The sequence below is a fragment of the Gorilla gorilla genome, chromosome 20 (genome assembly GCF_029281585.2).
Source record: "Gorilla gorilla gorilla isolate KB3781 chromosome 20, NHGRI_mGorGor1-v2.1_pri, whole genome shotgun sequence".
In the NCBI taxonomy this organism is placed as follows: domain Eukaryota; kingdom Metazoa; phylum Chordata; class Mammalia; order Primates; family Hominidae; genus Gorilla; species Gorilla gorilla.
This window is the reverse complement of record NC_073244.2, coordinates 21229536-21251558: the sequence shown is the minus strand read 5'-3', so window position 1 is coordinate 21251558 and position 22023 is coordinate 21229536. Positions and strand designations below refer to the sequence as shown.

The window sequence follows — 22023 nt, the reverse complement described above, 5'->3', positions numbered from 1 at the left end:
TCTCTTCTTGTCACAGGACGCACTACTAACCAACCCAGGAATAGGTTCACTTAGACTCCCAACCCTCTTGGTCTTTCCTGTCTCCAGTGGGCTTCCCTGACGCCCACTTAAGAGAGCCTTGGAGAGGGTTACCATAACCGTCCTCAACTTGGATTGAAGGCAAGTGTATTGGACAGAACGCCAGGGAAGTGTCTCCCACCTCGTGGCCCCCCAGTCCAGGCCTACTGGCCTGCTTGCCATTCCTGAGGTCCTGTGCACTTCCTATTCTCTCTGCCCAAAATACTGTTCCCCTAGATACCCACGTGGTGCACCCCATCACCCCCACTCAGGTTTCTGCTCAAATGTCTGTCCCCAGAAAAGCCTTCTACGAGCATCCCATCTAAACACAACCCCCGCTACTTTCTTTCCCTTTCCCTGGATTGAGTTCTCATCATACTTATAAATACCTCCAAGTGTGTACCTGTTTATTGTTCGTTGATGCCCCCATCCCCGCCCTGAGATCATAAATTCCAGGAAGGCAGGGACTTGGTCTTTGTTCATTACTATATCCCCTCATGTGCTTAGTGTTCAACAAATAGTTTACTTGAATAAAGGCATGAATCTCCTTTGCAGTAACAACCCAATAAATCTCTAGATAAATGAAACACTGTACAAAACAAAACTAAATGAAGAATTTTTGTGCCCCTTTGAGAGACAATCTGAGAGAAGCACTTTGGATGCTGAATTCTTTTTGAATTGCTGCATCATTAAAATGGTTTGTATGAAGAGCAGGCAGAACATTAGAAAATGATATTGTTCTGGAAAATCCTACAGTCACTGAGACTATAAACAATTTTCAAAGAACTTTATTTCTATAAACTGTATATAATACCCACTTCCTGCATACCCAAGACTAGCTCAATACATGAAAATGTTTCCAACTTGATCACAGGATTCAAATGAGCAATAGCATCTCCCTCATAGCTTTTAGGTCCCAGTTACTCCCTTCTGACTTCCAAATCCCGATCCCAGATCCACACTTCCTAATGTCTCATTAGTTATTACAAAGAAGGAACACACAAATTTTAAATGCATTTTCTATCAAACTGAATTCACCATCTTCTGCCCAAATTCATTCCCCTTCTTTCAACCCTGGCCTGAAAAATCTATCTGAGCCAGAAAACTGGAAGTCATTCTAGATTCCTCCCTTCTCTCCCCTCTCACCTATTGTCACTGGCCTCCTGCCCCCATCCCCTGGGTGCCTCACCTCCACCCACCAGGTCGTCTCCTTTTGGCTCAGATCCTCTACACCCTGCCTCTTTCCCTCTCACCTCGCCCCTCTGCAATCCAGACCCCAGCTAGCCATCATTCCACCATAAACATGTAGCCATGTTTTCTCCCTCCTCAAAACTTTTCATTAGCTCCCTAGGAAAAACTACGAATTGCACAATGGAACCCCCCAACCCTTCCTGGCCTGGCCTCTGCCCATCAATCTAGCCCCTTACTCTGCCACTTCACCATCTCACATCTCAGCCCAACAACACCAAGTCTACATGCTATGCCACCACAGCACTCTGCATATACTTCCACAATAATTACCATATTGTTGAGTAATTACTGTTTGCACAGCTATTTCCCCCACTAAACGCCGAAACTACTGAAAGCCTCACCCTTGTACCCCCAACACCTAGTACAGCACCTAACAGGCTTTCGAATACTGGCTGAACAAACTGCACAAGAGGTTAACAAAGAGATTAGGTTTTTCTCCCCCACTTTCTCCACCGCACAAAGATACAATATGTCTTATAAATATAAAGTTAAGTGAATGCGATAATCAGTCCTACAATAACCTCACTACTGCAGTTCCAAACTGCTAATCTTAAAAGTCCTCTTCAGGACAAGGAAATAATCACTTCAACAAACAAACTATTCACAAGATAAAGTTTCCTTAGGCATATCCTTACCTGTAAAATGTTAGTAAAAAAGTCGTGGTAGAACATAGGCCAATCCTGACGTCCAATATCAACAATAACTTTGCAGAGCTTGTTCCGGATAAAGTAAGGTAAGGTTTTATGGTGAGCCAAAAGGAGTTTGGGCAGGCAGCTACGGATTTCCATCTTATCCTGAGATGGGACCCCAAGCCACATTTTATTGATCAGATTCTGAAAAACAAATATACATCTTTTAAGTTAACAACCTATACACAAAAATAACTGCTTTTCATCCCACAGGTAGCTATTATCACTTCAATAAACAAGAATCCCTCTTTAAATAAAGGTTTGGGGCAATATGGCAATAAGAATAATAAAAGTATTCAAATCTTAGGACACAACAGTCCCATTCCTAGGAAGAACTGCCAAATAACAGAAACAAAAAGCTGTATGTGCAAAAACTTGTTTACACCACTGTCTCTAATGGCCACCAAAATATAATGACAGAAGCAACTTCAATGTTCAAAAACAGGAGAATGCCTTGGTGAATAATGTCATAACCACATGTGGGGATATAAAATAAAGTGGGGAAAAGTAGAATACAAAATAGCATGGGCAATATGATTACAATTAGATTTTTTTTTTTTTTTTGAGACGGAGTCTCGCTCTGTCGCCCAGGCTGGAGTGCAGTGGTGCAATCTCAGCTCACTGCAAGCTCCGCCTCCCGGGTTCATGCCATTCTCCTACCACAGCCTCCAGAGTAGCTGGGACTACAGGCGCCCGCCACCGCGCCCGGCTAATTTTTTTTTTTTTTTTTGCATTTTTAGTAGAGACGGGGTTTCACCTTATTAGCCAGGATGGTCTCCATCTCCTGACCTCATTGATCCACCCGCCTCGGCCTCCCAAAGTGCTGGGATTACAGGCATGAGCCACTGCACCCGGCCTACAGTTAGGCTTTTTAAAGGGGGGCACAGAAGACAAGGATTGGAAGAGAGGTGATAAATAAAACTTTTTGTTGTTGGGGATGATGGTATTATGGTTATTATTTCTCCTCCTAAAATGTTTTTATTTAATTATCTTTCCTTTATCAATGATAACAGGCAGGGAATAGTTACATGTTACCACAAATGACCTACCTACTTAACCCTAAAGTCAACCATCCATCTTACCTTTCTAGTGTGGAAGATGGAAGATGCCCCAAACACCAGACAACTACATAAAGACAGTATGTGGGACGACATCCCAGAGCTGAGCTACCCTCTCCCAGCACATTACAGCTCTAGTCTAGTGCTCATGATACGGCAATACAACTACAAAATCCTTTTCAGAAGAGTATAAAATTACTGACAACTTACCTCAAAAACTGTTAAACTGTACATCATTACATAGTCATTCCTAGTGCTGGAGAGAAAGTACAGGCAGAATCTCCAGGCTCCTATTTGCTGGGCAAAGTTATTAAGAAGCTCCTCTGGAAAAGTTAAATGGCAACAAAAGAAAGCTATGAAAATACATGAAATTAGACAAGACTGGGCTATCTTATTATTATTTAAACATGTCTCTCTGCATATAATGTAAATGATGTCAAAACCAGCGGATTCTTTAAGATAGAAAGAATAAATCATACAATATTTTTCTGCGTCTGAGGTGACCATGGACACTGACAATGTTTTCAGCCACCTAAAAGCCAATAACCTCGCTATGGATATTTCTCTAGGCAGAGAAACTTTCACTGCTAAAGTTCTTATTTAAGCTAATGTGTGGCTGGAATGTTCTAAGAGTACCCTTCCATCTTCTTAAAACTGCTAGTTAACTTACTTCGTCTGAATATGAGCTACATTCTAGGGCCTCGCCATTCCTCTACAAATCTTCAGTGGAGCCTACATTGTTCACACACACAAAATGACGGCTAGAAAGGCAGAAAAAGAAAAGATTAAGACTAACTCTACAAAGATAGGAAAGGAAAAAAATGCAAGAGAATTCAAAACGGCTAACTCTTCATTTGGGTTGGTTTTATTTTAAAACACTGCCACCAAAAAAGTGAATCGACCGGTGGCAAGAGCAACGATGACGAGTGTTGCGGCGAGTAGCCCTGTCCACACATCACGTTGGTTAGAAACGGCTTTCCTCCTCCTGAGGCTGCTGATGGCATCAGCCAGAACCCACAAGGCAGCAAGCATTACGGGGCTACCATCATGTTTCTGGACATGCTGTCCCTTAGTCACCCTGACCTGCTGCACTGGTCATGAAATATAATCCAAAAAGGGTAAAAGTGCAAAGGCCCACAACCTTGAGAGATTCTAGAAAGCCTTTGGAAAAGCAGAACACACAGCAGCTTCTTCTAATCCTCAAGTCACTGCTCTGCTAGTTCCCTACAACTTAAGCTAAATGCAACGAGGCAGTCTCATTAAAAAATCCATGGAAAGGCCAGGCACAGTGGCTCACATCTGTAATCCCAGCACTTTGAGAAGCTGAGGCAGGAGGACTGCTTGAGGCCAGGAGTTGAAAGACCAGCCTGGGCAACACTGAGACCCTGTCTCTACAAAACAATGAAAAACTTAACTAGATATGGTGGTAAGTGCCTGTAGCCCTAGTTACTCAAGAGGCTGAGGCAGGAGGAGACCTTGCTCTGTTGCCCAGGCTGGTCTTTAACTCCTGGCCTCAAGTGATCCTCCTGTCTCAGCCACCTGAATAGCTAGGATTATAAGCATGAGACACCATGCACAGATGGCTATTTAAAGAAAAAAAAAAAAACTCGACAACTTAGGAGAGTGTCAAAATGAACATGCTTTGTTGTGCCTGAAGCTTTAGCCCAGGAGCCCGAGGTTGCAATGAGCTATGATCATGCCACTACACCCAGCCTGAGTGATAGAGCAAAATCCTATCTCTTAAAACAAAACAAAACAAAACAAAACGAAAAAAGGCCGGGCCCATTGGCTCATGCCCGTTAATCCCAGCACTTTCGGAGGCCAAGGCGGGTGTATCACGAGGTCAAGAGATCGAGACTATCCTGGCCAACATGGCGAAACCCCGTCACTACTAAAAATACAAAAATTAGCTGGGCGTAGTGGCAAGTGCCTCTAGTCCCAGCTACTTGGGAGGCTGAGGCAGGAGAATCGCTTGAACCCGGGAGGCGGAGCTTGCAGTGAGCCGAGATTGCGCCACTGCACTCCAGCCTGGCGACAGAGTGAGGCACCATTTCAAAAAAAAAAAAAAAAAATCCAAGCCTTTTAATTTTAGATCATTTCAAAGAGGGCTCGTGGGGCTATGAAACCATGAGCTCTTAATGCTATGACCAAAGACTGAAGTTCTCTATAGGATGCCATAGCACTCAATGGTGCTGTTTTCCTGAGGAGACATAAGAAAAGGGGGGAAACATATTTTTGTAGAGACGGAGTCTTGCTATGTTGCCGACTGGTCTCAAACCCCTGGGCTCAAGTGATCCACCCGCCTTGACCTCCCAAAGTGCTGAGATTACAGGCATGAGCCACCATGCCTAGTCAAAAACATTATTTTAATAAAAATAAAAGTTAATTACAAATCCATAAAAGGAAGCTAACAGCCTGCCCTAATAATTAAGCAAAGGTTTCTGTGAATCCCCAAAGTGAAGTCAAACCAGACTGGAACTGAGGAACTCTGGGCTCTGTTCTAGACTCTGAGTCTGACCCCAGGTGAGTCACTGCTCCCCCTTGATGCTTCTGTTTCCTCCACTCTACAATGACCACATGGTCTCGAGGTCCCTGCTAACAGCTCTATCAATTTCTAGAGCACTAGTGATTTACCTTTGCTGGAGGGTGGGTGGAGCCCTTTGAAGAAAAGGCTTCCTTCCTTTCTCTGACCAAACTAGGAAAAGCCTAGAGTTTATCCCAAGACCATAGAAAAGAAGCAATAAGTGGTCCAAGCCCACACACTCAAATAAAGCTACAATGACTAGGTACAAAGAGAACTGAACTAAGACAAGCCTACTGTACAGAAACAAACCCCTGGATTCCCCTCAGCCTGCACTCAAATTTGGCATCTGGAGCATTTGGCTACTTAAATCTCTTTTAAGATCAGATTAGAATATGAACATGTTCAGAAGGTTCTACGTTTAATTCATGAAATAGAAGGTGAGAAATATTTGATTTACAAACCAAAAATTAAAAGAATCAAAAGCATTTCAATTATAATCTAAAACAAGACTTCAAAGAATACAGTAGAGTGTCAGAATATCGAAGACTAATGGCCAGGCACGGTGGCTCACACCTGTAATCCCAGCACTTTGGGAGGCCGAGGTGGGCAGATCTCTTGAGGTCAGTTCAAGACCCACCTGGCTAATATGGTGAAACCCCGTCTCTACTAAAAATACAAAAAATTAGCCGGGGGTGGTGGTGGGCACCTGTAATCCCAGCAACTCGGGAGGCTGAGACAGGAGAATCGCTTGAACCCAGGAGGCGGAGGTTGCAGTGAGCCGAGATCGCCCCATGAACTCCAGCCTGGGCAACAGAATGAGACGCCGTCTCAAAAACAAAAAAAAAAAAATTTTTTTTTGAGACAGGATCTTACATTGCCCAGGCAGTGGGAAGCCCCCAAAAGTAATACCAGTTATGGGATTTCTGGGCACTATTAGGTTCAGATCAGACCTCTGCACAGCAAAACATGTTCATTTTGACACTTTCCTGAGTTGTTACTGTTTCTCTTTAAATAACCATCCAGGTGCAGTGGCTCCCGCTTATAATCCCAGCTATTCAGGAGGCTGAGATGGAAGGATCACTTGAGGCCAGGAGTTCAAGACCAGCCTGGGCAACATAGCGAGACCCTGTCCCACCCCACACTAGACGCCCCCACCAAAAAGTCGCAGGCTTCTTATATGAAAGTTCAACAACATTGCTGAAATTAAGATCCACAGTGATGGATTTTCTTTCCTTTGGTCAAGTGGAGGGGTTTCCCCAGCCACCAGCCAACAGAACCAGAGCAAAAAGAGCAAGAATTCAAGTGGAAAGCACGCAGACTTGACCAGTCACGGCTACGAACAACTCCTTCCTCCCTACCAGGGCCTCCTCATTATAAATTCCTCTTTACAAGTCAATGCTCCACTTACCTATCTCACGTTTTCTTTCATTGGTTGTACAATCGTGAAAAAATTCTGTCATCAGACTTTCCAATGCCCTGAGAGAGGCTTCTTCAGATGCCTAACAAAGGAATTTGAAAAAAAATCAATAAGCTGCATCTTCAGTTCCACTGTTCCTCAGTTCCTTCTAGGTCACATTCAACAGCAAGAGCAATTTACTTCCTCAAAATCTTGGTTCAACATTCTTCAAATGCATGGTATATGCCAGAAAAAACTGAAGGGAATTTCCCAGCTGGCTCAAAACCCAACGTTGTTGTTGCATCCTCTATAAATTCATGCTACTGTGCAGCTGATTTTCAATTATGTATGCTAAGGAAAGGGGAAATTCAAAATTCAACTCTGGAATAATGATTGAAAGCAAATTAGCCCCTGGCCCTTCCTGAATGGGCAGAGCAGAGAGATTCAAGAAGGCCAGAACTCCTCATAGACTATCCATCCCTGATACATTTCCCCTGTGTCTGAATAATTTGCCATATTTTGATTCACAGCACTTATATCAAACAGCTTCATGGATTCTCAGGGGTTTGGGGGGGGGCGGGTAACCAGGGAGAGTGGTTTTTTTTTTTTTTTAAGAGACAGGGTCTCTGTTTGCCCAGGCTGGAGTATAGTGGTGCAATCATAGCTCACTGCAGCCTTGAATTCCTGGGCTCAAGCGATCTTCCCAACCCAGCCACCCAAAGCAATGGGACTACAAGTGTGAGTCACTCACTGCAACTGGCCATGGATTCTTGGAGGTTTTTGAAGGCATTCCAGGAGTCATACAGTCAATTCTCAATCTCACGTGAGCAGCCAACAGAGATTAAAGTGCAGCTGAGAGCCAAGCTAACCAGGGATTCAAAATTAGCTCCTGTAAACCACAGGCCCACAGTGAGAGCCAGACTCTCAGCAGAACTGCTCAGGTTGGAAATGAGAGGAGAGGCAGCTCAAGGCCCCCAGTACCCATCCCCTCCCTTCGGGGTTCATATGAAGCCCCAAAACCCACTTCCTTTATTCTTACTCAAGTAGGAGTCGCAGGAATGACCTTGAGTTAACACTCCTTCACACAACCTGCCTGCAAAAAGGTAACCATTCCCAAACCATTTTTGAGTCATCACTGGTATAATTCTACACCAGACATAATCAAGAGCCAGCAGCAGTTGTGATTATTTAATTATCTCTTAACTTCTTTCTTCCCACCTATCTCCCTTCCCCATATCCTCTCCATCACCCATGGACTGAGACCTGACTATAAAAACTGCATTTTAAAACAAAAAGCCCACACTCAAATGTGTCACATGTCAAACTGTAGTATACCAGCGGCCTTCGTCGGGTGACTGACTTTGTGAAGACTGAGGAACAAATTTTCATCTCTGAGGAAAAACCAGCACTTCTCAGTACCAATTACAGAGGCTGAATCAGACTTGATTCACAAGCGTGTGCACACCAACCAACACACACAAGTGCACTCACTACACAGAACACAGGGCCACGTTCCTCCCACACTGAGGTCACAGAATGATGGCTCTGCAATGACACCTGAACTGCGACACACTGAATGATGAATTATTGTACAATACTTTGAGCGCTTGTGAGTGAGAGAGACTTTCTTCCCTGAACTTTGTATTTAGGATAAAGATTAGCCTAGCCCCCTACTCCTCTTTCAAACTTCCATATTGGTTTAACTAAAAAATATCCTTGGCTTGCAAGCCAAGCTGTTTTATTAAAAACTATCTATTTTTTCAAACCCAAAAATAAACTGTAAAGTGAAGCTAAAATAAGACTGCAATCTTCTAAAATGTTTCAAGTGTTTGTGTTGATCAAAACAGCCTCACTGTTCTCACTGACTTTATAAATAAATGCTATAAATGCAAACCTCTAAAATGAGGGTACATAATAAAAGAACGCCGTAGTCTGTTTCATAAATCGAGTCTGGTGTGCCATTTCATTTGAAAAAAGGATTTGCTATTTAAAATAAAAAGGCTGTGGGAAGATGCAGAAGAATCAAAAAAAAATCACATGTTAAAATAAATCAATAGTTCTTCTGGAGCCAAAATGTGTTCCTGGAAACTAAGGACACATCTGCAAATCATATCTCTCCATAACTTCTTGTGTTGAATCATTTTAAAGTAGATCCTGCAGCAAACTTGAGCTTATCACATCCAGGCAATCAACCACCAACATTTATTTAGTACTAGATTCTTGAGGAAGAGATCTGAGAAATAAATGATTACTGGCAAGTTCCTGATAATCTCCAAAAAGAATCCAACTCTGCCACCATTCCCAGTCCCATCTACCCTTTACTCTCTGCCCCAACCCAAGAAGTTATGGTTCCTGCAGAAAGTGGAAGGACAAAAGTACTCCTAAGAATCCCAGATGGGCTGGCCCAAAGGTACTGAGTTATCTCAGTGGACTGTTTGCAGTCAGTTACAGATGCAACTCCTTGTTCTACTCTTTCCCCCGTTCTCACTACTACACTTCACTAGTTTAAAAAAAAAAAAAAAAACCCAGATGCATTTTCCCATTAAATGATGACTACATGAAAAAGGAAGCTCCAAAACCAAATCCGGGGCATTACCAGGTGTTTCTCAACAAGAACAAATAAGTGCTGTTTGCATTTTTAATCATTTCTATATCTGTAACAATAATACCTGCCTCACAGGGTGATATGAGATCCAATCAGGCGATCCATGTAAAACTGCTACATAAACCGTAAGGAATTATCTAATCTGTAGTTATGGCTGATCTCATTTTTATTTGGTCTTAGATACCAAATGAAAACAGACCAAAGCAAAACAACAAAAGTGGTCAGGCCTACTTTGAAACTAGAGACTCATGCCCTCAGGTTTAAGGGCTTTCTCCCAATCACATCTAGTGGGGCTTCAGACTAGATTTCAAAATGAAGCTATGTAAAATGTATAAGCGGTAAAAATCAGGAGGCCGAGAATTTGCCAACATCACACAATCAGAACAGAGGTAGAAAAGACATAGAAGGCACATTCAAGGATACTGGTTCAAGGATACTGGAGAATTCCCTGGCTCCCGTTTGGCAACAAAGCCACCGGAACCTTGGCCAGCTGTTTCAAGCAAGTGGTGAAGCCAGAAAGTAGATTGGGTGAGTTAAGGAATTAACTGCAAGTGAGGAAGAGGTAATACTCCAAGCAGATTACACTTTCAAGTAATGAAAGGGACAAAGAACATAAAACAAAATCCAAGTGCCATTGTGTGGTAGGGAGACAAGGCTTCCATTCCCAAAGGCTATTCAAAAACTTTATCTCCTGTGCTGCATTAATTTATGAAGAACAAGAAAATTTACCTGACTGCCTCCTACCTTGTGCTTGGGATTTAAGCCTCAGATAGATCTTGACAAACTAAGGAAAGGTAAGATTAGTTTAAAACTAAGTGAGACACATTCACACACAAAAATTCCAGTTGGAATGTAGATACAGAGTATCTTCACCATCTAGGGGTAGGGAAAAATTTCTTAAACAGAACACATAAACCACTAACCATAAAGGAAAAGACTGATAAGTTGAAATGTTCATCAGATGGCACAATGGAGAGAGTGTAAAAGAAAGCCACAAAATAGGAGCTGTCTGCAATATGGAAACAGGGAACTCATATCAGAGCATAAAATAACTTCAACAAATCAGTAAAAAAAAAAAAAAAAAAAAGACAAAGGACTTCAATTTTTTTGGACAGGCAAATAATTACTTATAAAAGAGGGTATTCAAAAAGCCAATAAATAAGTGTTCAGCCTCATTAGTTATCAGGAAAATACAAATTTAATATAAGATAGTGCTACACATCTACCAGAAAGGCTAAAATTTAAAAGACTGACAATAATAAGTGTTGATGAGGAGGCTGAGCAACCAGCACATGCATATACTGCTGGTGGGAGTATACACTGGTACAACCACTCTAGAAAACTGACAGCTAAACATATGCATATCTTATGACCCTGCAATTCTACTCCTTGATATATACCCAACAGAAATTTTTACATGTATACCAAACGAAAACATACACAAATGTTCACAGCACTATTATACACAATACCCAACAAGTCAAAAGAACCCAAATATCCGTCACCACTGGAATGGATGAATAGTGATTTCTTGATAGAGGAGAATATTATAAGACAACAGGAATTAATATTGCTACATGCAACAACACAGATGAATCTCACAAACACAATGTAGAGTGAAAGAAACCAAAACACAACCTTTCATTATTCACTTTATATTAATTTTAACAACAACAACAAAAAAAAGCCAGGCATAGTGGCCCACATCTGTAATTCCAGCTACTTGGGAGGCTGAGGCAAGAGGATCACTCGAGCCCAGGAGTTCAAGGCTGCAATGAGGTATGATTGCACCAATGCACTCTAGCCTGGGCAACAGAGCAAGACCTTGCCTCTTAAAAAATAATAATAATAATTTAAATAAGTAAAACTTATCTGTGGTGTTATAATCAGACTAGTGGTTACCTTGGAGGAGGAGGGATTCTGGTTATAGTCTATTTCTTTATCTGAGTGTTAGTTACACAAAGATGATCAACTTTACAATTTATCTGCTTCTGTGTAAATATATACTGCAATTTTAAACACTTAATGTTTTAAAATCCTCATTTCTAAAGTCCAGGTTGGTGTTATCAGACTCTTTAGAAACTGTATTTTAGCTCTATCAGCACAACTATGGCTCTGGGGACTGGCAATAAGCCTGCAGGTAACAGTGTGAGCATGAGGCTCCTGATTTCTAGGAACCATTGCTTGTCTTCAGAGCTGCCAGGATGGCAGCACAAGGTATTACAACCCCATAAGCCTATGCTTCCCCAAGAGTTACTTGGCTCACCTCAATAGCAAATGGCACATACACTTAAAATCCTTGGGCAGGATGACGAATTAAGCTTGGCTCAGAATATACTCTTGGAGAGCTCTGCATAGATCTAAAACAAACCCAAGTTTTCTGTTCCAGAAACAGTTAAAACTGCAAAGGTGATAAGCTTGCAAGTGTGCCTGCCCTGACTTTATCTGCTCCTTTTACTTTGCTGCTCATGGGTCAGCAGTTCAGAGATCTATGCCATTGACTCATTTATTAAGGGACTACTAAGTCCACCAAGACCCATAATCACGTAAAAAAATTAAAACTTGGAAGAAGCAGAAGGGTGACATAATTTGAGATCGCCTTTGCTTCTTCCCCATATTCTCCATCCACAGCAAACACCATCAGGTCTGCGGACTGTTGCTTCTCACTCTTTCGCAGGTTTGTACCTTCTCCCTCACCACTATTTCTATGGAGCCCTAATCATCTCCTGCCTACATTACTATAATTGCTTTTACCTGGTTACCAGGTTTTCCAATTCCAATCCAAACAGTACTTTACCGCCAGATAAATTCTCTTAAATATAGATTTTTCTGCCCCAGTTATTCTTTTTTTTTTTTTTTTGCTAAAGACATGGTCTCACTCTGTTGCCAGGCTAGAGTGCAGTGGCATGATCCTAGTTCACTGAGGCCTCAAACTCCTGGGCTCAAGCAATCCTCCTGCCTCAGCTTCAAATAGCTGAGACTGCAGGCACATGCCACCACATCTGGCTGATTTTTATTTTCATTTTTGTAGAGCCTGGGTCTTGCTCTGTTGCCGAGGTTGGGGTTGAACACCTGACTTCAACTGATCCTCCCACCTTGGCCTCCCAAAATGCTGGGATTACAGGTGGGAGCCTCTGCATTCAGCCTAATTTTTTTTTTTTTTTTTTTTTTAGAGACAGAGTGTTGCTGTATCACCCCAGGCTGGAGTGCAGTGGAACAATCACAGCTCACTGCAGCCTCAAACCCCTGGGCTCAGGCAATCCTCCCCACCTCAGCCTCCTGAGAAGCTGAGACTATAGGCACATGCCATCACACCGCTCCAATTATTCTAAACCTAGCTTTAATTCTGGAGTGACTAAGCAACTCAGCTATTTGTTGGAGAAATGAGAATTCAATACTCACTAAGTAACTGATATTGCTTAAATTAAGCCCCTGGGATACAATGGTGAGTAAGACGGTCCCTAACTTCAAAGAACTGAAGGTGGCCTAGCAGTTACATCCTGTAGTCCTGGCGTACATATAAACAGCCTCAGAAGACCAAAGAGAAAACTAACTCTATCTGAAGCAAAGAAAGCTTCACAGGGGTGATTTGGGTTTTGAAGAGCAAAGAAGTTTACTAGGAGGATAAGAAGGAAAGCATGCCTGATTCAATGTCACTCGCCATAGGAAGCCACTCCAATCTGAACACTCATGGTCTCATAAGCGAGTACCTAGCCCCATCCTGCATTTGCTTCTGAGACTGCAATTTATAGTTTAACCTTCATGAATTTTCCTACACAGATTACAGTACAGATCAGGTCATTTACATCTTGTGTCTTTGTCTTGTAATCAGTACTACAGAATTTTTCCCTTGGTGCTGTTCTCTGGTCATTTCAGAATGGCAAAAGTTTTAAAATGCAGGCTCTAGGGTCAGATTCCCCAGGTTTGAATCCAAATGTGCAGCTTGACCTTGGCCTAGTTATTTAATGTGTCACTGTTTCTTCTTGTGCACAAGTGGGGACAGTAAAAGTACCTAACATATTGGGTCATTCTGAGAATTAAATAAAATGTAAAATACATAGTAAACACAATGTCAGGCATGAAGTGTGGGCTGAAAGTCACTGTTCATACATCATAGATATTAGGCTTCTCTAACCAGAACATCAACTGTCTGGAAAGATGCTCTATCTAGTATGTCTGTATTTTCTACAATATCTACCATGGGTTGGTGCTCAGCTATCTTAAAGACCAAATTCAAGAGAGTAAAAGGAACAAGAAAACTGTTGGTATCACTTTCAGTTTCTCAAGAATACTGGTAATTCCTCCAAATTGAAGATACATGTGACTCTTTACATTTTCCCCTTTAAGGGTTCTGACCATAAGCAGACTTCTGCTCACACGCAGATTCAATCTGTGTTGAAAAACAGGAGACTGCTAACACTGAGACTGAAGGTGGATAATAAGGTGCTTTTGCCTAAGATGTGGCAGCTAGAAGGTGGTTTCCTCAAACCCTGATTAAATCTGTAATATGTTACCTAATGGCCTCTAAAACAACCCCCTCTAAGCATAACCTTTTTACAAAATTAATCTTGGGGAATAATGACTATGTTTAAAATTTTTTTTAAATAAAGATGGGGTCTTGCTATGTTGCCCAAGCTAGTCTTAAAACCCCCAGGTTCAAGCAATCCTCCCACCTATGCCTCTCAAAGTTCTGGGATTACAGGCATGGGCCACCATGCCCAGCCAAAAATGACTATTTTTTAAAGACGCTTCTATTAAGCTTTTTGCCATCCTTTCCCAGGGCCTCATTTTGTATAATCTACTAGGAGGTGAATCATATGGGTCTCCTATATTCAGGTTCATGGGCTCATAGATACCAAACCTCAACAAAATGAGGACTAGTATCCCAGAGTACCATTCAAATATCCCTGTGGCATATCTAGAACAGTGTCATTACCCTATTTGCTGTATATAAAGGTTTCGAAGAAAAGTGATTCTATCCCTGCTGCCAACCAAGGTTAAAAAGTATGCAAAACATATCCGGTGTGTTACAACACATGCGATTAGCAAAGATATTCAAACTCATGTAAACTTTCTCTGAAAGCTAACAGGATTACCATAGATGTCTAAACTCTCAGATCATCACTCTCACTTCCCTACACCCTTCACCACTGCAAAAAAAAAAAAAAAAAAAAAAAGAAGAGAGAAAAAAATCTTTGACCTGTAGGCCTGCACACAAGTATGAGATGAAATACTAAGCTTAAAATAACATGCATGGGAACCAGGGCGAGTGACATCTACCTATCCCCCTCCTGAAGTCATTCAGCTCAAAAAGCCAGAAAGCTAGAAAAGTGCATCAAGGAAGCCCCAGTCAGGAGAACGACATTCAGAACAAGGCTTCCTCCCATCTCTCCCTCCCGTCACTACTGCTCTTTTGCATCCCAGCCCGTAGATATTTTCCTTTTCCTTTTGTTTTCTGGAGGCACAGGTCTTGCTCTGTCGCCCAGGCTGGAGTACAGTGGCACAAACTCTATCTCCCGGGCTCAAGCTATCCTTCTACCTCAGCCTCCCAAGTAGCTGGGACCACAGCCGCACACCACCACATCCAGCTGATTTTTGTATTTTTTGTAGAGCTGGGGTTTCGCCATGCTGCCCAGGCTGGTCTTAAACTCCAGGGCTCAAGCGATCCGCCTGCCTCAGCCTCCAAAAGTGCTGGGATTAGAGGCACGAGCCACCGCGCCCAGCTGACACTTCCTTTAAAAAAAAAAAAAAGCACAGCATATTGAAGTGGAAATCTCACTTTATTCCTCTATTCAAAAAAAAGAAAAAGTGGTGAAGCCCACTGACCCTCCACAGTCTAGCAGTCAGCAGGGCAATCAGGGAAGCCCAGAGACACTGGATGACTCCCTCAAAGACACACAGCCAGTGAGCAGCCAGCCAGAATCTCAGCCCCAGCCACACCCATGTGAGTTCCTTTCCTTAGCCTGACTGTGATAGGACAGGGTAAGGCCAAGCAGAGGGAAGACCGAGGTACAAATATACATTGATGTAATTAATTCTAAACATTGTGTACAAGAGTTGCAGGAGAAAAAAAATGTCTTCTACTGAAGCAAACAAACAGACAACCACAGCATGTAACAGGACTGCTAAGGCTGGGCAGGCGCGCCCACCCCTCTATTAACACAATCTGGAACAAAGTCATCCCCTCGCATGAGAAAGGCTTCTTGTTTTCTTGTCTGCAGCTTAGATCTAGACATAACTTTGCACAATATCTTCACACAGACATTTAATATTTGATTTAAACATACACTCTGGCTGCATCTAAACATAATTTTAGTCATTAAAAAGCACTTTTCTGCTTTAATCTAAAACTACCATAAAGTTGATCGATGGCAGAACATTCCTCTATTATTTCTTGGGTTTGCACAAAGTGCCCAGTCAGATTGTCTGTCTCTTCCTCTAATTACTGCTGAGGACCAAGAGTTAGAAGCAAGATGACTGCCGGGTGTCTGGGCCAGGAAGTTCAACTGATCCCACTGTGGCAGTGATAACATGGAAGCAGCATATTTTCTCCCCATGGAGACCAGTTAGAGGAAACATCTTTGTATACAGAGGATGGTACGTTTTATGCTGGGAAACCTCATCCACATAGTATTGGAGAATGCATAAAAACAAGACTCATCAATCAGCTACCAATGGAGAGGTGCACCAGTTTATTTATTTATTTTCTTTTTTGAGACTGAGTTTAGCTCTATCGCCCAGCTGGAGTGCAGTGGCACAATCTCAGCTCACTGCAACCTCCACCTCCCAGGTTCAAGCAATTCTTGTGTCTCAGCCTCCCAAGGAGCTCGGATTACAGGTGCCCGCCACCACACCTGGCTAATTTTTTTTGAATTTTTATTAGAGACAAGATCTCATCATGTTGGCCAGGCTGGTCTTGAACTCTTGACCTCAAGCGATCCCGCCCACCTCAGCCTCCCAAAGTGCTGGGATTACAGACCTGAGCCAGCGTGCCCAGCCTGGTTTCAATAATTTTAAACAACAAATCTAAAGACTAAAGAGCATGACAAGTAAATGCTACACCTGACCACAGATTGATCCTGGACTGGAGGGAAAAAATGCTATGAAAGGCATGACTGAGCCAACTGACAAAACTGGAATACAGGTGGTAGTAGTTTAGATCAAAGTACTGAATCAATGTTCTATTAACCGAAGATGGTAACTGTACCGTAGTCATGTGGGAGAATGCCCCTATTAAGAAATATATGATATAGGGCAATGGACCATGACAAAGGCAACTTACTCTAAAATTGTTCAGAAAAAAATACATGTGTGTGTGAATGTACATGCATGTACATGCATATATGTCTATATATACATATAAAGAGGGAACGTGCAAATAATAACGTTAACAGGACAAAATATTAACGGTAGGTGAGTTTGGGTAAAGGGTATGAGAGATCTTTGTATAACTTATTCCTTGAAATCTTTCTATTTGAAATCATTTTGAAATAAACAGTTTTTAAAATACCATCCACTGGCCGGTACCCTATACCTTGCCCCTGGCTGCTCCCAGCTAGCTGGGCATATGGGAAAGAGAAATGGAGAAAAGGATACAATAGGAAAGAATTATTCTCTCAGGTGCCAGGTTTATTTTCACCATGGTTACACAGCCTAGACATTAAAATGTTTGCATCTACTGGTTGGGCAACAAACCATATCCACTAGGAGCTAAAATACATATATTTTATATACTTATTTATATTCCAGTCAGAAGCCTTAATTAAACAGCCAAAAAAAGTAAATGATAAAAATAGTTATTCTGCAGAAACTGTCTAAAGTAAGTAATACAGCCAAGAGTAGGCTCTCTCTTCACAGTCCCATCTGCTTCCCTTTCCCAGGTACATATCCCAGGAGGATGGATGTTTATATCTGCATGCCTAGTATTAAACTCAAAAGATACTTACTGGGCACATTAACACAAGGCATGCTACCAAGAAATCCTAAAACACGATCACAGAATCTTAAGACAGAAGTAAACAAACCCCAGAGCACAGCAAGTCCAATCTTGTTCTACAATGAGGAAAATGAAGCTGAGAGAGAGCATCCTCCCAAAGTCAGCTAGCTGTGGGTCAAGTGAAGACAGGGGCAGGCCACCAGAGCTCTTGCCCAGTGACAGCTCCTACACCCCTTGAGGAAGCACAGACAAGTTCTGCTCCAAGGGTTTTAAGGATGATGAATGAGCTGGCTTTACCTGGCATTGGATGACATCAGGTAATGAATGAGTATGAAACTGACGAACCACTATAAAAGCATGCTGCAAATCTAACATGATGATTAACACTACTGCTCAGGTGAGTAATTTCATTTCAGCTGCTATTACCACCTGTGCTATTTAAGAGCAAGTCTCTTGTAAAACCACCTTCATCCTGAATTATTCCCGGGTAGACTTGGCATTTTAAATAAGTTAACATAACGGCTGGGCGCGGTGGCTCACGCCTGTAATCCCAGCACTGTGGGAGGCTGAGGCAGGCAGATCACCTGAGGTCAGGAGTTCGAGACCAGCCTGGCCAACATGGTGAAACCCCATCTCTAATAAAAATACAAAAATTAGCCAGGAGTGGTGGTGGCGGACGCCTGTAATCCCAGCTACTCAGGAGGCTGAGGCAGGAGAATCACTTGAACCCAGGTGGCGGAGGCTGCAGTGAGCAGAGACCAGGCCACTGCACTCCAGCCTGGGTGACAGAGCAAGACTCCGTCTCAAAAAAAAAAAAAAGTTATAATATTATTTGACTTTGGTAAAAATCTCTAGACCACATTACTACTGGGAACTGGGGTAGCATAATCATCCCCTCCAGGTTCCACTCGGTTGCTATAAAGTCTCAAGAAACCAAGAGCAAACCAAAGTCTACCATCCTCTTTGTCAATGGCAAAGCTGCAATGCCTCGCCCTTCCCATTTCTAGTTGGCCTTGCCACCCACCTCCAGACCTAGGGACAAAGAATGGTGCTAGCCACAAAAGGAAGGTAGGACACAGCTAAGGACAGCCTTCTCTTAAGGGTAAGCAGGGGAGAGAGTTCAAGCACAAAGCCAGGCAGTGTTCTGATGCAGTGACCTCACACCAGGTAGATGTGGACCAATGGAGTGAGGCTCTCCCTGGTGTACCAATCAGATAAATCACTCCTATGGAAAGGAAGAAATGAGAGGGTGGAGACAGGACCAGAAGAATGTGCCCCAATACTGCTCCCACCTGGTGTGCAGTCAAAACCCCCCTGAATGTAGGCTAAAGCAAGAATGAGGGGACACAGGAAGGTTACCCTCTACATAAGCAATGAGAAAACTAACAGGTTTGTTTTCTCTAATGGGAAACAGTGCTGCCACTGAGGGGTACAGGGCCAAGCATGGCAGGCAGAGAAAGTACCAGATTAGAGCCAGTCCTGGCTCTACTGAGTCTAGTCTGTGGCACTGTGGGCAAACCCCGCAAGCTCCTGGAGCATTCTTCATCTGTATTGGCTGATACAGTCATCTCTCCCTCACTGTAAGTTCTTCTTACGTAAACTCCACGTGTGGGTCTGCTTTTATAAAGGCAAAGTCCCCCTAAGTTGCCACCAGCTTGTCCCTCTGAATACACCTAGTGCCACCTTTATACTTTTTTAAAATTCATGTTCAGTCACATTCCTCAAAGGCTCCCAAAATATCACTGCTAATTGCCAAAGGGTCCTTAAGTATCCCTGCAAATATAGATAATGTTGCCGCGGTGGCAGCTGCTGGGGGATCTCTGAGGGCACTGCATTACGCAGGAAGTGTGGGGGCACTGCACAAGCAGAGATCTGTGTCAGGAGGAAGTGACTCTTCATGGCCAATAGGTTCTCAATGCTCCTCCCATCCCCGCAGATCATTACTAGCCACAAAGGGAGAAGACGCTGCAAAGCAACTCTCTAACCAGGGACTTTCATGTGCCCGGGTTCCACTAATAAACTAAAACTTGTACAATATAAAAAACTATATCGTAATACTGGAACTATACACAGTTCCATCCCTCCACCCCACTGGCGAGGCACTGGATTAGAAAGGCAAAACAGTGGTAGTGGTGACTGTGGTGGCAGTGAGCAGCAAGAAAGCAGATGGCGCCTCTCTGGAGGGAGTCGGTGCACAGGTGAAATGAAACAGGTACTCGGCCAATGACCTTGGCCTTGCTCACATCCCTGGAGAGTGAAGATGATAACTCTACATGGGGTTTTCCATGAGCCTTCAATCCCCGCACAGCAAGCACACATCACCCGTCCCACGATTCTCAACCAATTTTGCTAGAAGTGACTCAGTCCGTCTCTCAGCTCTGCCCCTTCTACAGGCACCAGCCCAAAGCCAAGACTGACCAGAAATCCAACACCCTTCTTCTTCCTGGGCCCTTCCACACCCAGCAGGTGGCTGGGTACGCTTGTCCTGGGAATGCCTTAGCATGAACTGAAGGGTGTGGGCTGTGGAATCAGGGCAGGTCGCATCTAATGATGACTTCCTGATTACTTATCTGCTTGCCCCTGAGCAAATTACCTAACCTCTCGGAGCTCAAGTTTCTTCACTTGCAAAATGAACTTTCAACAGTACTCCCCCTCACCAAGTAGTTGTGGGAATGACATCAATGGATGTAAATCCCTTAGCACCCTCATCCATAAATGAGCAAAACTATTTCACTAGATATTTCACTGGTGAGTCAATGAGCTTAAAAAAAAAGGAATAAAATAAAAATCCTACATAAAAAATTAGCTAAATGCTCAAAAACATCCCAAGAATGCCAAATGCCTTTTCACTTTCATTTTTATATACAGATCACCTCTCACTGCTGCAAACGAAGAATGTAAGAATGAAAACGTGTCCCACAGGCCTCCATCTGTGTTCAGGACAGTAAGAGTTTGGGACTAGACTCATGACTCTAGCAGCAAACACTTTTTTTCTTTTTAAAGAAAGAAATATTGCATAGAACCCCACCATATAAAGCAGACTAAATGAGAAACTGCTTAATTAATAAGGGTAGAGGAGGGGGTCTCAAATGCCTGTCTGTACTCCCAAACCTAGTATCTGTGACACCTCCAAGAATCCCTATGGGCCTACAGAGCACCAGAAAAGCCCTGCACTAAAGCCCTTCCCAGCTTTGTGATTCTGGTTCTAACAAGTCTAGAAAGTTTTTGGGGGGTAAAAAAAGACTGCTAAAAAGACTGGTCGTACATTCTCTCTCAAGTATCTTTCAACTGCAAGCTCCATCACCACTGCCGCCCAGGGTCTTTGCTACCTGACCACCAGGGGTGATTACACCATTTCATCACCTGGCCCTAACCTAGCTGACTTACTGTCCCCACCTCACCATCCACAGCCACCCACCCACCCTCTGCCTCAGCCAAACCCAAACTCACCCTTTTCTCTCCACATAACAGTTCCATGTCTTCACACACGCCATTTCCTCTATCTAGAATGCTCCTGAGTCCTCGAAAAGGTCCCCAACTCTGTGAAGCCTAATGCAGTTCCCCCTTCCCCACCCTCAGAGCTCCTCACTCCTTGTGGGCTTCAACATGACACCGACCATAATGAACTGAAATTAAATCTTTCACTCTCATACAGGGATGGCAAGACAACTGGTGCCACCTCAGTGGAAGACAAGTCAGCAATATTTATCAAATTTCAAACACAAAGACAACTTCACCCAGCAATACACTTTTGGTGATTTTTCCTCCAAAGCTTAGGTGTAAAGGATCTTCACGTCAATGCCGTTTGTAAAACAAAAGAATGGGGACAACTTAAATTTCCATCAAGGCAGGATTGGTTAAATAAGGTACATCCACACTGTAGAACACCTACTAACTATGAAAAATAGTGAATAAGCTCTATACCTATATGTATATGGAACCATGAAAACTACTCACCTAAAAACACATTTCCCCACACCCAAGGATCCCAGTCAAACATGGCCAGGCGTGGTGGCTCACACCTGTAATCCCAGCACTTTGAGAGGCTGAGGCGGGCGGACCACTTGAGGTCAGGAGTTAGAGACCAGCCTGGTCAACATGGTGAAACCTCGTCTTTACTAAAAATACAAAAATTAGCCAGGTGTGGTGGCGTGAGCCTGTAGTACCAGCTACTCGGGAGGTTGAGGCAGAAGAATTGCTTGAATCCAGGAGGCGGAGGTTGCAGTGGGCAGAGATCACGCCACTGCACTCCAGCCTGGGTGACAGACAGAGACTCGTCTCAAAAAAAAAAAAAAAAAAAGAAAAAGAAAGAGAGAAAATGTCAAACACTGAGAAAGAGATGCCTGGGGATCCTCTCTGCTTGTCCTTGTCATCCCAAATACCACTCTTGCTCTTAAGCAAAACTCCGCACATTTACTAAGGTCTTATGTACTAGACACTGTCACAAACATTCATTCTTTAGGCTGGTTATTTTTTTGATAACAGAAGAACTTGCACTTACCTGCAA

At 43.0% G+C, this 22023-nt stretch overlaps 1 protein-coding gene and 1 non-coding gene across 2 annotated transcripts in view; one reads left to right on the top strand and one right to left on the bottom strand.

Moving 5' to 3' along the window:
• The window catches only part of LOC115932641 (exportin-6-like), a 48773-nt gene that overhangs the window by 18334 nt on the left and 8416 nt on the right, over positions 1-22023 (bottom strand). Inside the window, exons 4-6 of the mRNA XM_063701062.1 lie at positions 6988-7078; positions 3266-3378; positions 1944-2141 (exon numbers count right to left, since the gene is read on the bottom strand). Coding sequence (XP_063557132.1) covers positions 1944-2141; positions 3266-3378; positions 6988-7078 — 402 coding nt within the window. The remainder of the gene's footprint in view (positions 1-1943; positions 2142-3265; positions 3379-6987; positions 7079-22023) is intronic.
• On the top strand, positions 5146-5271 carry LOC134757768 (small nucleolar RNA SNORA25). Its single transcript, XR_010132204.1, has one exon. It is a non-coding gene; the product is annotated as a small nucleolar RNA SNORA25 (small nucleolar RNA).